At 38.5% G+C, this 20,510-nt stretch overlaps 2 protein-coding genes across 4 annotated transcripts; one reads left to right on the top strand and one right to left on the bottom strand.

Moving 5' to 3' along the window:
• The first annotated feature begins 46 nt into the window (after nt 1–46).
• si:cabz01074946.1 lies at nt 47–4,771 on the top strand. Of its 3 annotated transcripts, XM_040140888.1 has the most exons (8): nt 47–158; nt 1,043–1,252; nt 1,341–1,451; nt 2,285–2,560; nt 2,734–2,847; nt 3,838–3,870; nt 3,951–3,981; nt 4,084–4,771. In XM_040140888.1, the coding sequence occupies exons 1-7, from the start codon at nt 122–124 to the stop codon at nt 3,959–3,961; spliced, it is 792 nt and encodes a 263-aa protein (XP_039996822.1). In that variant the 5' UTR covers nt 47–121; the 3' UTR covers nt 3,962–3,981; nt 4,084–4,771. The 3 variants fall into 3 exon arrangements, with proteins under 3 accessions (XP_039996822.1, XP_039996823.1, XP_039996824.1); XM_040140889.1 differs by lacking the exon at nt 3,838–3,870; XM_040140890.1 differs by lacking the exons at nt 2,734–2,847; nt 3,838–3,870.
• Nucleotides 4,772–4,938: 167 nt separating this feature from the next.
• Nucleotides 4,939–19,090, bottom strand: LOC120797756. The gene is given in 10 exon segments (XM_040141610.1): nt 4,939–6,885; nt 7,160–7,234; nt 7,366–7,424; nt 7,547–7,651; nt 8,388–8,657; nt 9,806–10,120; nt 17,658–17,927; nt 18,210–18,372; nt 18,374–18,522; nt 18,913–19,090. Coding segments are annotated over 10 exon segments (1,497 nt in total). The 5' UTR covers nt 18,941–19,090; the 3' UTR covers nt 4,939–6,822.
• Between the last annotated feature and the right edge of the window lie 1,420 nt (nt 19,091–20,510).

The following is a 20,510-nucleotide window of genomic DNA, read 5'->3' as shown; positions in this document are numbered from 1 at the left end:
GGTTTTTGTTGGTGCATTTTTCATATTCAGTCTTCCTCCAACGCAGTCTTAACATCAGCATGAGAAAAGGGAAGTCCGTTGTCCCTGGCTCTATTTCTCTGGTGTGCGTGCCTCAGTTACGATGAGACTTCAAGTCCTACTCATTACACTTCACCAAGGTAGGTCCCTTTTTTTTTTTTTTTTCCCCTGTCTCTGAAAATATCAAGCAGCAGCAGTTGATGTGCCAAACTTTCAAAAACTTTGAAATATTTTAAATTACAATTCAGAACAGAATAAGTAACTTCCTGATTCAGAAATTAAGATCATTGAACTCTGAAGGGTTTAACAAAAAGCTAAACAAATTAACATATCTTTTCTCAGAATAAGTGACTGGTGATGAAAACCATTTTTTCTAATGTTTGCTTAAATGTTTAACGCCAGAAGGAAGGGAACTGCCGCAAAACAAAATGAAAGCAGGAAGTGTGGCAGGAAAAATGTGAAGCACTCGAAACTTAGTATAACGGTTCTCTTGAAAATGAACTCGCACCGTAGATTTTGAGTGTTGAACACGCATGTTAACCACGGTCTGCCATTCCACAACTTTCCGTTTAGACTTTAATACCTCAAAAACTATAACATGGATGCCATGAAATTTGGTAGGGACATTGATTGTCCCCGAATGACGACGATTCGTAAAAAGATCCGGCCCGACCTTTCATGTAGCATCATCCATCATATGCAAAATCTCTGTTTATCCAGTGCTGTAGACTCTAAGTCTCGCTTCATCTGTCAACAGAAACCTAGGAAATGACACAACAAAAATACAAGTTCACCGGCCATCACATCTTTATCTTATTTAAACATGTAAAGAAATCTACAAAATGTTGCTGGAAATGAAGTTAGTGCTTGGTTGTCTTTACTGTCTTTCTTCAAAATGTCACCAAAGATGAACCCTTTTTAGGGAATTGTTGCCTTTCTTATCTTTATCACTGTATAAAACCTAAAAGGCTGAGTATGGTGTTGCTGAATCTTTTTTTTTTTTTTTTTTTTTTTAAATTCACAGTGGCGCTAGCTGAACCCCAGAGGGTTGTCTCTGGGTACCTTGGAGAAACCATTACCTTGCCCTCAGGGGTAGACCCGTCCTGGCAGCTCACCATAATTGAGTGGTCAATATTCTCCAACATCACTTGGATTGCCACCAGTCGCAATGGGAAGAAAAACACTGAACGCATCAGTCGGTATAAAGGAAGACTCAGTCTCAACATCTCTACAGGTAAGAAAATCTATCATGACTGTCAGTGTGGAGGATTCATTTTCTTTCTCTCTTGACGGTGTCTGTTCAACGATTTTTTACTCATTAGGTGACTTGACGATCCGTAATTTGACGGAAGACGATGCCATGGAATACACTGTGGACCTCATCAACAGAGTGAACAACGCCACCGTAAACAGGATCAGGCTCACAGTTGGGCGTAAGTGTGACCGGCTGTGAGTCATATTTTGAAAATAACAAACAAGAATGTTCCTTATTGAGCTGAGACTGACCTATTGACTGTAGTCCACGCTAGCAGCACAGCACTCTGTCCATCACTCGGTTCACTACTTTGGTCCTGACTGAAATAGCTTAGCAACTATTTGATTGATTACAATTCAATTTTGTACAGTTATTCATTGTTCCCCGAGGATATATCCTAATGACTTTGGTGACCCCTTGAATTTTCCTCTAGCACCACCATGATTTTCAGATTTGTGGTTTTTGAGTGAAAAGTCTCAACATTAATTGAATGGGCTGTCATGGAATTTTTTACAGACATTCATGTTTCCCTCAGAATGAACCGTAATATCTTTGGTGATCCTCAAACTTTTTATCTAGCACCATCATTAGATCCATATTTCGGTTTGTTCAATGCTTTAGTTTATGACTAAACCTGTAAAAATTTTACTACGAAAGACATTCCCATCACCCTTAGGTTTTCTATGTAAGTGCTAATTGTCTAAGTGTTAGCACGCTAACTTGTTTATCAATGATTTCAAAGCAATTGAAAAAATGTAATTGTTTAAATAGCCAACATTATACCTGCATCAGCATGTTAGCATTGTCATTGTCGTTGTTGTTAATTACAGCCTCAAAGAGCACTAGCATGGCTGTAGACTGTCTCATTTTCCTCACTTTCCTTAACAAGTTTAGCATGTTGCAAATATTTTGCTTCTGAATGGTTAGTGTCTGGAGCCCAACGTTAGGTTTTGAAAGTTTGGCAAGAACATATCCATGTCTAATTCATAATTACACTTCATTCCCGTGTAGAACACCTTCAGAAACCGACCATAAAGAGACTCTTCAGTGCATCTGTAAAAGGACACTGTTGGATGGGGCTGCACTGTTCTTCTCAAGAGGAAGGTGTTGACTTGTCCTGGCAGGTTGAACCCCGCACTGTGACTGCCTTCAACACGAGTAATCGTGATGGAAACCCTGGAAGCATTTTAGCAATCCTCAACAGCACAGACAAGGTGGTCAAATTCACCTGCACCTCCAGCGGGACCGGGGAGAATGCCTCAAGTGCTGTCACTCTGAAATGTGACGGTGAGATCACAATGGTCTTAAAAGAGAAAACATGATACCAAGCTGCATGACACATTGTGATGAGGCACTGGGAGGAAGGTCCAAAAGTTTCCAAAGATGCCATATGACTCTGAGAAACTAACTTCAGCTTTTTCCTCTGAAGCGTGTTTTTTCTCTCTTCTGAATATTTGCAGATGACGCGCCCCAGCCCCAGCCCCAGCAGGAGTCTAGGGATAGATGTGGTCTTTACTCTGTAATCAGCGTTGTAGCTTTACTTGTCATAGTGGTAATACTTTACATTTTCAAAGGTGAGAGGAATATATAATTCTTTAAGCTACTTCCCTTCCAAAGGGATCGCAGCTGAGCTTGCTCTAAGGCACTCCACTTTCATATGGACACCACTAGCATTTACTCTTTTAACGTCTTTTAATTATGCAGTCAAGGGTGCCAGAGCAACCTACTTTTCTGACCCTACATCTAATAACCGGTGTAATCCTAAAAATTTATTTGACACTATACAGCATAATGGAACATAGAGACAGGCCAAGGCTTACATAAATGAAGCGTGTACACAGGGCTCCCTAAACATCATTGGACCCCTAAACAACCTGAGAATGTGAGCCTTTTGGCCACAATTTAAACATTTCAGAAATACACACTGGATTTGTTATAGTTTCCTATTTCTCCTGAAATCCCCAAATTCTCTCCCAAATCATGGAGGAGCATAGATATAGGTATTTTGGGATTTGGGGGGCAAGCAATGACCTTTTAGACCTTTGGGGTTGTTGTAACAATTTTTGGGATCGGAGGAAATAACAAATTTTGGACGGGTGATCTGATAAATATTTTGTGATCTGGGAGTAAATAAGAAAAAGAAAAGAAAAAAGACCTAGGGTCTATGAAGTATAACACATTTTAAGAATGGTATATTTTCTTGTACGCACAATGTAAACTGTATATACTCCCATCCCCTGCAGCGATTACGTGCCTGAATATGAAGTACCCAGGAATACTTGTACGGCATACTCAGTTTGATTTGACAAATCTCTCTGAATGCTGAGATCCTGAAAAAAATTTAAAGAAAATTTGAAACTCTGGGTTGTCTCTTGCTTTCCATGAAATGCCTTCTTTTGTGGCCCGAAAAATCAAACAAGGGTAAAAAACATAACATTTGTACTGCTGTTGCTCATTCCTGAAACAACCTACCGGATCGTAATGGCAAACTTAAAGACTAAACGATTAAACATGCCCATAAACACAACTGCACGTTGACAAAGTCTGTTTTGTTATAAATACAGAAAAAATCAAGGCTGCATGGAAACGACTCGGTGGTATGTAATTCATATAACCATTTTCAGACTGAAATGGTCACTGATACACAAACTTAATTGTTTTCTCCTCTATTTTTCAGACAAACTGTAAACCCACATCATAATCTAAAGGTAAGTTGCTGTATTTCTTTGTTCAAAGATGCTTTACGAAGACATGGTAACACATTTCCGTTATTCTTAGGAAATGACCAAGTTTCTCCCTCCTTCCTGCAGTTAGCTAGACATCTATGAAAGAAAAGTTTCAAGAAGCTAGAGGGACTACACCACAAAAACATTAGCAATGCCTGACGATGACTGCATTTCTTTTGCACAAGAATGTTAACATTAATTCATTTTAATATACTCTGCAGACCAAAACATTTTGAATGCAACGAGGAATGATGTCATTAGCAATCAAGATATGGAGTACATCTCATGTAAATACATATCTGACACAAACCACATCATTACTTGTTTTTCCATCTTCTCTACTTCTAATATCTAGTTCGAAATGTCCTGTCTGCCTTATGGTTTCTATTTTATTGCTCTGTCGAATGCATGTCACATTTTTATTCCTTTTAACTGTAAAATGTTTTATAACATTAAAGGAATAATTCAGCTCTGATTGCTGGCAGGGGGCAGAGGGTCTAGATGAGAAGGTGGATATCAAAATGTTGAAATATTATGATAAATTGTAATACTGCTACTGTTATTGTGGGCTTAACCTGGTTTGCCTTTGTTTTATTTTTTTAAAACTGATATCTAAATAAACAAACATCTGTAGCTCTATGTTCATAAAATGTGGATTTTCTTGGCTTCTGCAACCTTAGGAACTGACTTTAAGCTGTGCATGATTTTAAAATGTTAAACTATTCCATCACATTAAAACAATATTTCTGAAAGTTCATTTGAAATCATTACAGGCCAGCTCGAGAAAATAAAAAGTCAATAGAAATGTTTTATTTGTTTTGTTTTTTTTAATGAACTACAGCTACACCTCTTGTGTGCACAGACAGTAGCTGTTAAAGGTAGATTCAAAGAATATGTATTTGAAAATCCATGTTTTGTTTTTTTTTTTCCACAAACAGTACAGTGTTACAGTTGATATGTAGACACTGCAAATATTTAACTATAATTTAAATATATATTTATTGTATTAGTGGTTGCGTAAGAGTATAGTGGTGTAAATGAGGTTATGATGTTATGTGTGAAGTCGAGTATGAATTATTTCCCAAGGGGCCTCAATCTGTATTAAACCAACGCCCTCCAGACACCCTGTACAAGGAAAGGAGCGCTCACACGTGCAGTTCAGTGGTGGGATTTCAGTGAGATCACTAAGCTCAGAAAGGAAACGAAAGCATAGTGATCTTGATTACGAAATCTTTGGCCGCAGTACAACTCCAACTGAAAAAAGTTAACTAAAAACTAAAACTACGAATTGCTATTTCTCAAAAATATTGCCAAGAAAATTATTATATTATAAACTTTAGCATGGAACTAGGAACCAATAAACGACTTCATGAGAAACGAAAAAGTGGATGTGATATACCGAGACAAATATAAATATGCACAAAATACACAAGGAACAGTAATCAGTGAAGAGAGAGAGAGCGCGGCAGGTCCAGCAGCTCAGAACAGATCAGGTGGAGGTAGAGGTGAAGTTGATGAATGCCCCCCAAATCAAATTCCGCTTGGGGCCCGCTAATGGCGTGGGCCAGCCCTGCTTAAATGTTTGAATGAAGAACCAAATTATAAACTGCAGCCTGTGGTAATATGTCATTTCAAGTTTAATGCGCACAAACCAAAATTCCCAGTCCACGATTTGTTTGCATCACGGCAATCAGAGAGTGTTCATTTATTATATCCCAGCCAATGTTTTCGAAGGCAGAGAATTAACCCGGCAAAAGGTTTCGCCGCAAGTCTTGCGACCTTGGTGAATCCGGCTGACTACATGATCAACCTCTGTTAACATGTCCCCCCCAATTAATTTGTGCGCTCCTCACCTTAAATGCCTATGCAGTGAGGAGAGAGGCATAGCCCAGCCACACGGACATTCACACCAATGACCTACACACTGCCATTCCAGCCAGGATTTTTCAGCTGCCTGTAACAGGACTGCGTGAAAGCCCAAATTTTGCCCCTCAGTCTGTGATCTCCACCAGTTTCTGTTTTACTCTGTGCTCAACAGAACTGTCAGTCCATTGGTGAAGTAATGCCTACTGTGGTGTAATGCTTAATCTGGTTTTCCTTCCAATGACATCATGTTGGACCAAAATATTTTGCTATAAATAAATTAGGCCTGAGCCGCGTCAGCGAGGCCTGTCCACCTGGCTGGACACCGTTGAGGCTAACAAAAACCAATATTATTGGAGCTTGATGGATGGTCATTGAAAAAATGTAAGCTGCACTAATCATGTCAACATTTTGTATGCATCTAATGCTCTCATTGCATTAAAATAGAGTACAGTAAAGAATTTATTACGCAGGTACTGATATTTAAGCTGCAAAAGCTATTTATAAAGCTGAAATGTAGAGAAAGAAATCGGCTACTAGTTAATTAAAATGATGACATGACGGCAAAATATGATAAAGCACAAATACACAATTACAGTTATGGAAATGCAATGTAATATGGCCACCTTTGTACAGGATGAGAAGACATACAAAAAATATAATCTCTGTATTTACATAATTTACAATAAAAAATACTGCATTTCTAATATGACAAACGAGAGGTGCGGTGCCCTCTCTGGGCCAAAAATGTACAAAAGCACGATATTTGAGTCTTCAACTCTTATTTTGGTCTTTGGAGAATGTTGCACCTTTCCTTTATCATACTAGCCTCACATTTGTTTTCGAGCTGTGCCTTCCAAATGTTTCTTTAAGCAAAGTATCCTTTTCGTTTTTACTCGAACTTTTCAGCATAGGAAGTTCCAACGCCAAATTATACGTTGCGATCCCCTACATTTCTTGCTAGCGTGACACCGGCGCTTTCCTCACACGATTAAATTGAATCTTGTCGTACACAGTCTGGGGCTAGATGTTCGACAGAGAGAGGAGAAAAACATCAGTGTCAAAATCAGATGCAAGACTCATTTTAATAAGATTCCTTTCTAAAACACTATGTCACAAGCATAATTTCATCAGTCATCAGCAGTCATTTTATCAGTGTATAAGTTACTTTTTTCATTTTGGACCAAATATATTCAAGTACTATGTTCAAGTATTTGCAGAATTTTATAAACTCAGGTTACAGTGACTAATTCAGTCTCATTTGCAAGAACCTCCAAAATAAAAGCTCTGCTCTTACCCCTGGTGTGAGTGTGTTGACTGTGTTATCAATGGTTTCATACACCGAGCATGGCTTCATGGTGTTTGGTATCTTCTGGTTGATTGAATGGACATGCATCACAGAGAGGGGCAGAAACGAATGGCAAAATGGGCAAGACATGCATCAAAACGGAGGCGGATAATTTATGCAAAACAATGTGGTCACAGTAAATACACAATACTTACATCGTCATTCACAAGATCAGAAATATCAGCGTACACGGTGAGGTCATCTGAGTCATTGACTGGTGTAGATTTTAATGGACAAATAAAGCAAAACAAAATATCAAGTGGAGAAATTGAGAAAAAAAAACCGCTCCATAAATAACATTTCACAGATAACATTATGAAGTGACGATTTTCTTACCAGCTTGTCTTTGTTTGTAGTGACGTACACCAATAAATATGGCTACGATGACAAACAAACAACCTCCTGCTGCAACACTCAGGAACAAGAACAGGGTTTGTAGCTCTGCAAATGATGGTATTAACACTGTTATTATATATTATTATTATGACAGCGTAACAGTGACAGCCAAAGGTTAAATAAGACACAAGTATAATTAATACAGCAGGAATGCTAATGCACAATGAGACACAAAGCAAATCATTGGTAAAATGCAGAAAATTTCTCTGATACTTGACAGGTAAGGACCGTTTGTGTGGTTATAGCTCAAATTCAATATTCAATACTTCCCCTTTAATATAGACTACTCAAAATAGCAACTGCTGTTCATTTGACGTAAGTAATATCTCAGTTTTTCATATCAAAAATGAAAAACTGAAATATATTTAATTGCAAGGAATTTAAAATATCTTTACTTAAAATAATTTAAAATAAGAATAGTAAGAACTACATAGAGATCTTGAATATGAGTTTTTTTTTTTAGTGGTAATCTTAATGGAGATGTCTGGAATTAACATTTCAGGTTTTATTCAAAATGAGATAATGCTTTTCTTATTGTAATTGCAGAAACCTTGAATAATAATTCTGGCTAGTCCAATATATATATATATATATATATATATTGATTTATATTGATATATATTGATATATATATTGATATATAGATATAATTACAGATAGTCAGGGGATAGTCAGAATAGCTCCTGTGCTTCTTAACCTTCACTGCCCTTTAATCAACTGTTCATAAAAACCCACTGTGGAATTCCTCATCAATGAATTACATTCACTTCTCTCCACATACCTGTTTTTTCGGACTCAGGTGTACACGTCACTGTTTTGGATTGTGACATCTTACTGTCAAAACCAAAAACTGTGCAGTTGAATTCGATTTCTCCGTCCTCCGGCCTGAGGTTGTACTGCATCCGGGAGCCATTTCGGGTCTGGTTCCCCACGGTCCACTGGTAGGTGACAATGCTTTCAGAGCTTCCGTTGCACGCCAGCAAAACTATACAGGATTCGTTTAAAGCATTCCAGTCGGAGCTGACATTCACGACAGCACTAGTTATGGTCTCTAATGAGGCAACAGGGAGAGAGAAAGAGAGTGTGACAGGTCATGTGGCATTACAACTATAAATATGTATGTGCAGAATTTTGCAAATCCATTATACATTCACACCAAAGGCATGCATAGTAAAAGTAAGAACTAAGAGGCAGAACAGAAGAGAGAGTTCACATCAATGAACTTTTGACCAAAATAAATATGAATAAATAAAAACTTACCTTAAATCCAGTTTCCCTGGAAAACCTATATTCTTAACTTCTACATGAAATGAGCTCCCAAAAACACAAATCTGCATAAACCAAATGATCATGTAAAGAAAGTGGAAGAGGTAATTCCTAACTACAGCAAATTCAGAAAGTATTCTTTTTCCACATTCTATGTTGCACCCTTATGCTAAAATAAAAAAATAAAAAAAATCAATTTTTCCCTCATCAAATTTACGGTCAATATCCCAAAAATGAAAAAGTGAAAACAGAATTAAATTTTTTTTTTTTTGACACCTGACAAGATGTTCAGGTGCCTCCCATATATTTGATCATCCATAATTTGGAAAGATCTCACACCTGATGATGCATACAAGGGCCTTGGTAAGAGAGTTGACCAAGAACCGGATGGTCACTCTGGCTGAGCACCAGAGATCCTGCGTGGAGATGGGATAAACTTCCATGAGGACAACCGATTGTAAACATCATGTCTGGTTTCATCCAGACATGAAGCTTAGAATTGAGGCCGGACAGTTCATTCTTGGTGTCATCAGACCAGAGAATCTTGTTCCTCACAGTCTAAGACCACTTTTTGATTTTTTGCAAACGTTCACTGAGGAGAGGCTTCCATCTGTCCTCTCTGCCATAAAGCCCAGCCTCCTCAGTGGAGTGTTGTGGTAATGGTTGTCCCAATCAGATTCATGATTTGGGAACAGTTCACCGAGCTCTGCTTATAAAATGGGACAATGTTGTATTTTTAGAGGTGCGTGTCTGTGTCCCATTAAATCAGCAAATACCTGTAGGATTTTATTTTCAGGCACCATCAACAATTTACTATTAGCCTTTTGTGCCACCTGCAAATCATAGGCCAGCAACCAACAATGAATGAATGAATAAATGTGATAAATTGACATGTATTAGGTCATGTGGTTGACAAAAACAAAAGTATCTTACCATGAACTAGAAGAGTGAAGTGGATTGTTTTCTGTTGCACGTCATTCACCTCTGAGACAAAACTGAAGTTACCACTATCCTGAAGAGTGAGTCTTGTTATTGTTAAACTAAAGTTTGTGGGGTTTATGCTTAATCTGTCCTTGAACTGAGCATTTTCAGTTATTTCAGTTTTATCTGAAACCTTGTTTGCAACTATTTCACTGTTATATTTCCAAGATGCTGAGGTGACCCCTTGAGTTCGTGAGCGTGGCGAAAACTCCACGGGGTCTCCAACTTTTTTATGGATGACAGTTGGAGAGTTGAACGCCTCCACATCTGAAACACACAAACCAACAACAGAGTGAGTATAGGGTTTCTGAGAGGTCATTGGGACATTGTGGCAGATGGTCTTCAATGTTCAAAAAGAGTACAAAAAATGACCAAATTACCTGAAACCATATCCCCTAGGTCTAGTGTGCAAAGTTTAATTGTACGTGTTAGAGTAACATGACATCAAGTCGAGCAGAAAAGCAGATTACAGAATGATATGAACAATTTTAATTTCAACATATATGACATGACATGATATTTGATACTAGCATGCAAAATGTTTTCCTTCATAGCCAGTGTTGTGGCCGTCAACTGTAGCCATTCGTCAGCAGCAGATGCTATTGACAGTTTTCAGTTGTCCCCGTGACGGCCAACGCTGGCCAGATTTACCATTACCTCTTTTCGAAACATCAGTGCAACCGCAGACACTTACCTCAGTGACAAAGGTAACACGGAAGTTGCTTTTTATTCTGTGTTTTCCATTTTCGGTCAGTGCCGCTGACGCTACTGATAATCAAGAAATGTATGGTTTAGCTGTATTTGCTGTCACATTGTGTGTTTTTTAAGTCTTCAAATGAATGATTACTGGTGGGCCTCACCATCACACCAGGCAATTACTATGTACTTGCAGTAACTAAATCTTCACACAATAATGAAACACTGAAGGCTTGTATCTGTGATCTGTAAATAGAGCACTGGCAAGTTCTTAACATTTACATGCGCTCCTCTACCCCTGCAAATATTCTGGAAAGGTCCACACCCACTTGGGTGTCCACACCCACCTGTCTAAGCAATCGGTATATATAGTGTATGACTAACTATGGTTGGTCAAAATAGATTATATATTAATATAGTCTAAGGTATAACAATATAAACAATGCTCCTAAAAAAACGACGTGGACACAACAGAAACAGAAAGGATGACCCGTTCCCGACTTGTCTCAAGATTTTTAAGTTTCTTTCCAAGCAAATGCAGGAGAAAATTTGCTGACACAGAAAAATAAAGAACCACAAAATACAATAGTTTTCCTATTCTTGAAGTTAGAACCACTCAAAAGAGTGGGGACTGAAATTTTCAATAAATGTTGAGCACCATGAGCATATTGTGAATTTTTTCATTAAGAGAGAAAAACTAATTTGTTCTGAAAATGGCAGAGTCGGTGCCTTGAATTCATCTCTTCAATTTCAACATCCCAGTTCTGAAATCAGTATATTGCTACTATAGCTTTGAAGCCACAGCTGTATTTTTAATTGAGTGCTATTTACATGTAGACATCTTGCATTTGAAAAAACATAAGGCCAAAAAGACTGAAGGCCTCTCCCAAGGAAGACATGTAATTTCCTGAGATGACATGCACAAATCCAGTGAATTCTGCTGTAAATAACTACCTCCTCTATCCTATACACATGGCAGACTGCATCAGGCAAATATATATTACCCATAACAGTAAAAATCCGTAAACTTATAAGCAGGGGTGTACATACCATGGAGGCAGACCCCAAAACACAGCACAGCAATGTATGTGAAAAACCAGCTCAAGCTACAAAACCGACCACCGACCATCTCTGTATGGAAAGGAACAGCGTCTGTTTCCTCTTCTGGTCTATCAAAGTGTGCTTTGACAACTCAGTGCTTAAAAAAAAAAAAAAAAAAGGTGGGAGGGTAGAGAGTGTGGGAGGTTTCTCTCAGCAGAGAAGCAGAAGAACATGGTCGCATTTACTGCAAAATAAAAAAAAGCTGACACATCAGAAAGAACATAACAGGAAAATGTCTTTTCAATAAAAGATCAGTGCTTTTTCTAAGCACAGTCAGCTGTTAGGTGGTAGAACTATTACTTTTGAAATGTTTGCCATTTACTCTACTACTGCATGCAACTGTATCTGAGCTAGATGTGTGAAGATTCAAGGTAAGGATCCATATCTGATAATCTTTGAGTAGGAAGAACTTTGCCACATCCTGTCATCAGAAATTCCAAGGTGAAGAGATGCTCAAGTGATTACTCATTCACACTGGCCTAGAGTAAATGCTGTCAAAACATTACATTACATTAATAAGAGCTAGATGACAAGAGGCTGAATGAGTACCCGGGCTGGCCTTCTAGTGGGGAAGGGATCAGGGTCAGGCTACTCCTGCGTTCTTTGCTGAGAATACCAGCTCGTCATCTAGGATCAGACCCAGGTCCCTCACTCTTATTGTCGACAATGACTGGGCATCTCGTGCGTATGTATTGAGACAGCAGGGGTTCTGACAAAGTACTATTGGATAAGATGGGAATAAAAACAGGTTGTATGGGCGGGTCTCAGTGTAGGCATCCCTTCCCCTACACAATATATCCGCCAGGCAAGCAGTGATGCCTTCCCCTTGCCTGCGTGTGAGTAGGAGGAATGAAAGGGACACCACAGCAAATTTTCTTTTCCGTCAGGCAACGATTTTGGCCTAGGTGCCCTGGGTACTGGGAATCTAAACCCTATTGGTGGAAGACGGGAACTTCACCGCTGTATCTTGTGAGACGGGAGCTGCTCTTTCAAGATGCTGTATTTATGTATTTTATATTGAAACCAATAACGGCATATATCCGAAAGCGAAACTTTTACTTCACGTGCAGTCTTGTGCACAAAGAAGCAAGTGAGCGACCCAGCATCAAGGCCATCTCTGTCATCTCACTAGACAAATGATCCTGTAGAAGAGGATGTATGTCTATGCTCTGTGTGTGGGATTGTGTGTGGGGGACTGTGTGTATGAAGCCTATCCTGATCTGTCTTTCATCACTACAGGTCTCATTAAATGTCCATAAAAAGTGAGCCTGTAGTTACACACGGTTATACATTTCAATGGTGAGTGTGACACTGAACTAAAAATAAAAAACCAGACAGCGTTTACTGGAAGCCGAAGTCTGTACAACGGCCACCAGTAGTTCCTGCAGACGTGGTCTGTTCACTGCCCACAATGCAGCTTAATTTCCTATGAACTTTAGAACCTGTTCGCAGATAAACCCAGAACTGAAACCCACAAGATGAAAGAGAAACATAAATGATGCTGGCCACCTAAAGCAACCAGCTAAACTGTGTTTGATGTCTCTCTTGCAACAGCAGTTTGCCTCGTTGCAACTGTGTTAAGCAGAAAAGCATCTAAGAATTTACACTACGTTGAACCTTGAGGTGGATGAGCAACAACAGCCACGTTGGGTTCCACTTCCGTCAGCCAAGAACAGAAATCTGAGGCTGCAGTGGGCAACCTGCCTTGTGTACACAGTCCATGCTGCTGGTGGTGGTGGAATAGTGCGGGGAACGTTTTCTTGGCTTCACTTTAGGCCCCTCAATACCAATCAATGATCGTTTGAATGCCACAGTCTGTCTGAGTATCGTTGCTGATCATGGGCATCCATTTATGGTCACAATTTACCATCTTCTAATGGTTACTCCCAGCATGATGATGCACCAAAATCACAAAGCAAAAGTTGTCTCAAACTGGTCTCGCGAACATGACAGTGAGTTCCACAGCTCTTAGATGGACTGCCATGCAACTTTGTAAGGACGTTGATTATCCCCAGAGGTTAGAGCAAAGTGACTCTGATGAACCCCTCCAAATTTTCCCCTAGCGCCACCGTGAAATCCTTGGTGCTCAGAGGACAAATCGACTTTGGTGATCGACTTTTCCTCTACTAAGACTAACAGGTCAGAAACGACACATTTTTGTTTATGGCAAAAAACGAATTTAATCACTTAATGTATTAACTGCATTTGATTGCGGACCTGTGTATTGTATAATGTCAGTGAAGCTGAACTTTGAACCCTGGTTCTGATCAGACTCACCTGTATTTTGTGTGTTGTGCCAGATAAAAAGTAGCATGATAATAAGCTAAGCTGAGAAGGTGAACATGGTAAACATTATACCTTCTAAACAACAGCCTGTTAGCGTCACCATTGTGAGCATGTTTGCCGTGCTGATGTTAGCCTTTAGCTCAAAACACTGCTGTGCCCAAGAGTCATTAGCATGGCTGTAGAGTAATGTTATTACTTTTTAAAAGGCATTTAGCATTTGCTGTTAAAGGGACTCCAGAAAAATAGATATCTTGCAAAATAAAGGCTAAATTGATATGATCCTCTCTAAATCCAATAGATGTAAGGTTAATATTCTGCCTACTCAGGAGCAGCTTCTAAAACTAGGCAATAACAAATTCTTGTCTTAGATGGTTTATGAGATTCATGCTAAACTTGTTCCCGGTGTTTGACATTCCCTCGGCAGTTCCGCAGCAGAAATACATGTTGACATGGTGTATTCACTATACTGGAGGCACACTGAATTCAGATAGTACATTCGTCAGAGTTGCTGAAATGATTTAGGGAGGTCTCTTAATGTGACAGACGGAAAATATTAAGTAATATCCTTCTTTCTGAGTAAGATACAGTATTATCACCCATATCTTAAGAACTATTTGTACACTGGGCACTCCCCTTTCTGTTACCTTACTTTCTATTTCAAATATAACTTTCAAATTAGATTATATTCATTTTAAAATAGTCCCTTTGGGCATTCAGCAGGATCCACTGACCAGCTGAACATTTAGGAAAATACTTGTTGAAACCCCGAAGTGTAACTTTTACATGTTTGCTGACATTTTCAAAGAAGAAGTGATACCATGACGGTAGAAGGATGCTGGCCAGGGAATCATTACAGAAACAGAACCCAGATAGAAAAGATATATTTAAAGACACACCCTGGGGCTTCATATACTTTAGAAGAACTCTAAAGCAATAACCAGAGAAGGCTAAAAAGGGTACATTTATTTATTTCACAATAATAAGTTAGATCTGCTCTCAAATTTTTGACATGAAACTAGTTGTTGAAAATAATCTACAAAACACTCCAATATTATCCAATGACAATACATAGTTAAACACATTAAACATGCTCAAGCATTAAATTATGCATCACACATGCACTCACAGATGCAGCTGCAAAGATATTTGACCACAGGAACAACTAGACATACAGAACTGGCTAGTAAATGAAAGGAAAACCACAGGGCACCATCAACCGGCTAAAAATGTAAACTTGCAGGCATGATAAAGTTATATCAGTCTGAAAACAACACTGACAGCTAGCTTAAAAAGGAAGTTTTTCTTGCTGTATATGAAAAGGCCAGGTTACAGCACATGATATGGTACCGACTGTCTACAGTTGAATTGAAAAGGCAGATGAACGCACATACATGCATCATAACCTGTTCTCTTTAATAACCGCTAATCACGTATGAAAAGCAACAATTGATGTCTTGTCACTTGTATATATTTTTTAACTACATGTTTCAGGCTCACCCAGTCTCAAACTGTCAACCAGGATGAGACTCAACAGCATGTGTGCTGCTCTCTTCTCCTTGGAAAGTCCTCCTTCCAATCCTGTTGCTTCACAACTATATGAATATGAATACTATATGACGCCCCTTAACATTCAAAAAAACTTTTTTGTCGCTCTTTATTATTGTCTAGTCACATCGGTGCAGATTGTGAAATGGGTTGTTCTCTCAGACAAGCCCTTTCCCCTCCTCCTCATTATCTCTTTTTTTTTATTATGTACTTGAACTTGGACAGCATTCCTCCAAACCATAACGTGTAAACATGCTGTATAAGCTGTGGTGTTAACACCGTCTAAATGTTACTATATTGGGAACACATATCTGTAAGAGGAACTGTCAGGATGAGTTGTACCCACTCCTACTGACCAATAGCGTCTTGATTTGTTTAGTCTCCGGCTGCCGTGACCTAGAAGGTGTTGAAAAACTGGAACTTCCCTATTTGGTTTCAGTTGTTTCTGCAGCATCTTAAGTAAAGCATGACCATCTCAAATTTCAAACACTTTTAAAAAACAATAAGAGGAAACTGAAGATAACTGTTCATTTTAAAGTCTAGCCCTTTAGAGCCCTTGATAACATGTTTGGGTCAATGTTTCTTCAAATGTTTGAAATGGTATCACAGACATGAATCGTTTAATATCGACCTTGCCTTACTAATCTCCGACCTTTATGTTATATTACTTGGAATAGTTAGAGAACTACCCCAGTGATTGCTTTATGATGTATGGTGCTATATGGGGAGGAATGGGCTAAAAGTCGGCCTCTGGGAAAGCCCAGGGACAGACATCAATTGTTGTTTTTCATACGTGATTAGCTGTTATTAAAGAGAACAGGTTATGATGCATGTATGTGCGTTCATCTGCCTTTTCAATTCAACTGTAGACAGTCGGTACCATATCATGTGCTGTAACCTGGCCTTTTCATATACAGCAAGAAAAACTTCCTTTTTAAGCTAGCTGTCAGTGTTGTTTTCAGACTGATATAACTTTATCATGCCTGCAAGTTTACATTTAAAATAAACTTTGGTGGTAGATAATAAATATAATATATACATTATATTATATATTAGTTACTACTAGAGTAATTATTAACTACCACCAAGTTTATTTCTGATGTTAAGATGGAGATGAACCGACCTGTTCCAACATATATGTGTGAAAAAGACAAATGTTGTTGCATGGTTCTTTCTTGAAAAAGAAGGCACTGCTCAATTTCATGACTTCACAATCCTCACGTTACCCAGGCTAATATCAGCAAGCGGAGGACTCATCCTGGTGTAGTAAAGCAATAAGAGCAGCAGTATAACAATCAGCAAAATTCCAACAATCAGCCTAACGATCATCAGGACAAGAGATGAAGAGCTGGACACTGCAATGAAAAATAAAAAGAATATAACAATACATTTCTAAGCACTCTCCTTAAGGAGAATGTATGAAGTACTTCATCTAAAAAACAATGTCCTTTTTTAATGTTTGTTAGTAAAAGCAAATTCACAGCAGACTCTTCATTACACATGCACACAGAGGTTTACCCATTTAACGCAATCAATTTCATTATATAATTATAATCTCATGATGATCTCATGATTATAAAAATGCATTCACTATATGTGGAAATAATTTTTTTAACCAACTCTGTGATACATGCAAACATAACGATAAACAACCACAGAAAATTTGACACTAATGAAACTGCAACTACATTCGCGTGAGATTCAGACTGCCCCATGCACATAAAAGTAAAGCAATTAATATTTTCTTTTTTCTGCAAACACCAATTTCTTGTTGGTCAGGCGTGTTCTTGCTCCACTTCACTGTCTAGGATATTGACATCTCACTGTCAAAACCAAAAACTTTAGTGGTAATTTTAACGGAGATGTCTGGAATTAACATTTCAGGTTTTATTCAAAATGAGATAATGCTTTTCTTATTGTAAATGCAGAAATCTTGAATTATAATTCTGGCTAGTCCTATCACAATGTTATTCATCCATACGCATTTCTGGATATCTTAGATATAATTTCAGATAGTCAGGGGAAATAACTTATAGTTATTATTATATTCCCTGCCATTTAATCAAGTGTAGATGAACTACAGTTGATTAAAAAAACAACTTGATCATAAAAACATGATCAAAAACCCACTGTGGAATTCCTCATCAATGAATTACATTCACTTCTCTCCACATACCTGTTTTTATGGACTCAGGTGTACACGTCACTGTTTTGGATTGTGACATCTTACTGTCAAAACCAAAAACTGTGCAGTTGAATTCGATTTCTCCGTCCTCCGGCCTGAGGTTGTACTGCATCCGGGAGCCATTTCGGGTCTGGTTCCCCACGGTCCACTGGTAGGTGACAATGCTTTCAGAGCTTCCGTTGCACGCCAGCAAAACTATACAGGATTCGTTTAAAGCATGCCAGTCGGAGCTGACATTCACGACAGCACTAGTTATGGTCTCTAATGAGGCAGTGGGCAGAGAGAGCAAAGACAGTAATAGTGGTGGAGTCACAAAGTGAAAAAACCCTCTGAAAATGTTGTTTATCTCTTGAATTCATAGTTGATGGACTAAAATCTTGTCTGTAACGATAAATAATAGGACAGTGGCATTTCAGTTTGGTAACATTCTCGGTTTGGGAATAAATCATTGAATTCCCATTAATGCTATTAAATAGGTGAGTAGGGGAACATTTACGTGACAACCTTTACTGCCAAAGTTGAACAAAAACAAAAATATCTTACCATGAACTAGAAGAGTGAAGTGGATTGTTTTCTGTTGCACGTCATTCACCTCTGAGACAAAACTGAAGTTACCACTATCCTGAAGAGTGAGTCTTGTCACTGTTAAACTAAAGGATGAGTTTATGCTTAATCTGTCCTTGAACTGAGCATCTTCAGTTATTTCAGTTTTTATCTGAAACCTTGTTTGCAACTATTTCACTGTTATATTTCCAAGATGCTGAGGTGACCCCTTGAGTTGGTGAGCGTGGCGAAAACTCCACGGTGTCTCCAACTTTTTTATGGATGACAGTTGGAGAGTTGAACGCCTCCACATCTGAAACACACAAACCAGCAACAGAGTGAGAGTATTGTTTTTTTCATTGTCAAATTGTTTCCTGATACAACGGCTGATGGTCACCACTGTTTACAGAGAGAGAGGAAAAAGAGGAAGTGAGAAAAAAGAACCTCAAAATAAGTCTATATCCTTTAAAATTATAGAATTATATTCAGCTATTTTGATGAATCTTACTGTTTCCTTGCAGCCCAGTAGCAAATGTTCCCCCAGCAGTACAAAGACATTAATGTTGGGAGTGGTCAAATAGGGCAGTGAAAAAATGCCTTTCAGCCAGGTAGGATCCCTAGCAGTCACCCTATCATAACTGTAGGGTGACTGATCAGGAAATGACCAGCACTTTCTTACTGACTAGAGGAATACAATAATTACCATGGAGGGAGACCCACATCATCAGCATACAACCGTACGCAGCTCGAGCACTGAAGGCGACCACGAGTCATCTCTGTCGGGACAGAGTCTATTTCCTCCTCTGATATATCAACCTCAGCTGTGACGAAAAACACAATGATGGGGCGGTATAAAAAGCTGAACATGAGAGCTGGAGCGATCATTAGTTAGATCATTTGCAAAATGACCGCTGTTTGCATTAAATTGTACCATTTTACACCGACTTTCTGGTGACAAAAAGTAAATGTTAAGGATTTCCTGCAGCCACGTGTAATCGTATCCCTGACCACTTTGTACGGCCAAATCAAGTATACATAATCTACTGCAACAGAATCTACGACGCCATTACATACGTAAACATTTTAAACATCATGCATTATATTCTGCTTCATGCATGCACCCACAGATGCATCTGCACAGATATTTTGACCGGAGGAACTTATAGAGTAATTGAAAGCAAAACTGCAGAGCAGCACCAAGTGGCTGATAATTCTAACCTGCAGACATGAAAAAATCATGTCAGTGTAGAAAGAATAGTCAAAGCTTTGTTCAAATTTGTTTATTCTTACTGCATATTATACTGTGAAAGACCAAGCTTTAAATGTACAAAAGAAAAGAGTTAATTTTCCTTCCACAGTAAAGTACAAACCCTCTACTGCATGTGGTAATAAAAGAAGAGTCATTTAGTTACATGACTTATAGTATGTTCTTTTTAACAACACTTTGTCACATATGAAACTATAATGGTACTCAGTAGAGTGCGAACCTCTGCCAAGGCCAATGTCAAGCAACATACATCAGACTTCAGGGAAAAAAATTCAAATTTATAGTAACATATCCGGATCTGCGCCCAAAATGTTCTGGATTCTTCCCTGGCCCATGCCCCATTTCTCCAACAAGTTTGGAGCAAATTTAGTACTTTTTGCGTAATCCTGCTGACAAATAAACACACAAACAGACATCGGTGAAAACATAACCTCCTTGGCAGAGGTAAAAATGTTGTTGTCCCTCCCTAGGGTTTTTTCACCAAACTGAAAAATATTCTGAATCACAATAAATAACTAAAAGAGTGAAAAACTGATAAGAAAACGAGTTAAGGAGGTACCGAACACATGATGGTACTGTATGACATTTTAAATTCATTTTTTATCATTTCAAAAATATTATCTTGATACAGCAACATTAACCGTAAGTGTTATCAATTCCCAGTTAGACTTGAGTGAACAATACTCTTCAGTTTCTTCAGATTGTTGTTTGAAATTTGTGAAGCCCATGTTTTACTTAAGTGGAAGATCAGATGAAACTTAATTCAATTTACTAATCAACTGAATAAGTTAAAATCTCGTGTGAGTTTTGTTTGGGTGTGTAAGTGATTCCAATCATTAGTAACTTGAGCCAGAGAAGAAACAAGCCAGGCCGCTGCACGATAGCATGACACTGCTCAACTTCACAGTTCCTCTTACAGAGATGTGTTGCTTTGATACCCAAATTTAGACAGTGTTGAAACCATCGCCAATACATTAGAATTACACTACACTAAAAATTACTACAAATTCTTTGTACTAGTTAATTTTGAGGCG

This window comes from Xiphias gladius, chromosome 12 (assembly GCF_016859285.1).
Source record: "Xiphias gladius isolate SHS-SW01 ecotype Sanya breed wild chromosome 12, ASM1685928v1, whole genome shotgun sequence".
Classification (NCBI taxonomy): Eukaryota; Metazoa; Chordata; class Actinopteri; order Istiophoriformes; family Xiphiidae; genus Xiphias; species Xiphias gladius.
This window is presented reverse-complemented; position numbering and strand designations above follow the sequence as displayed.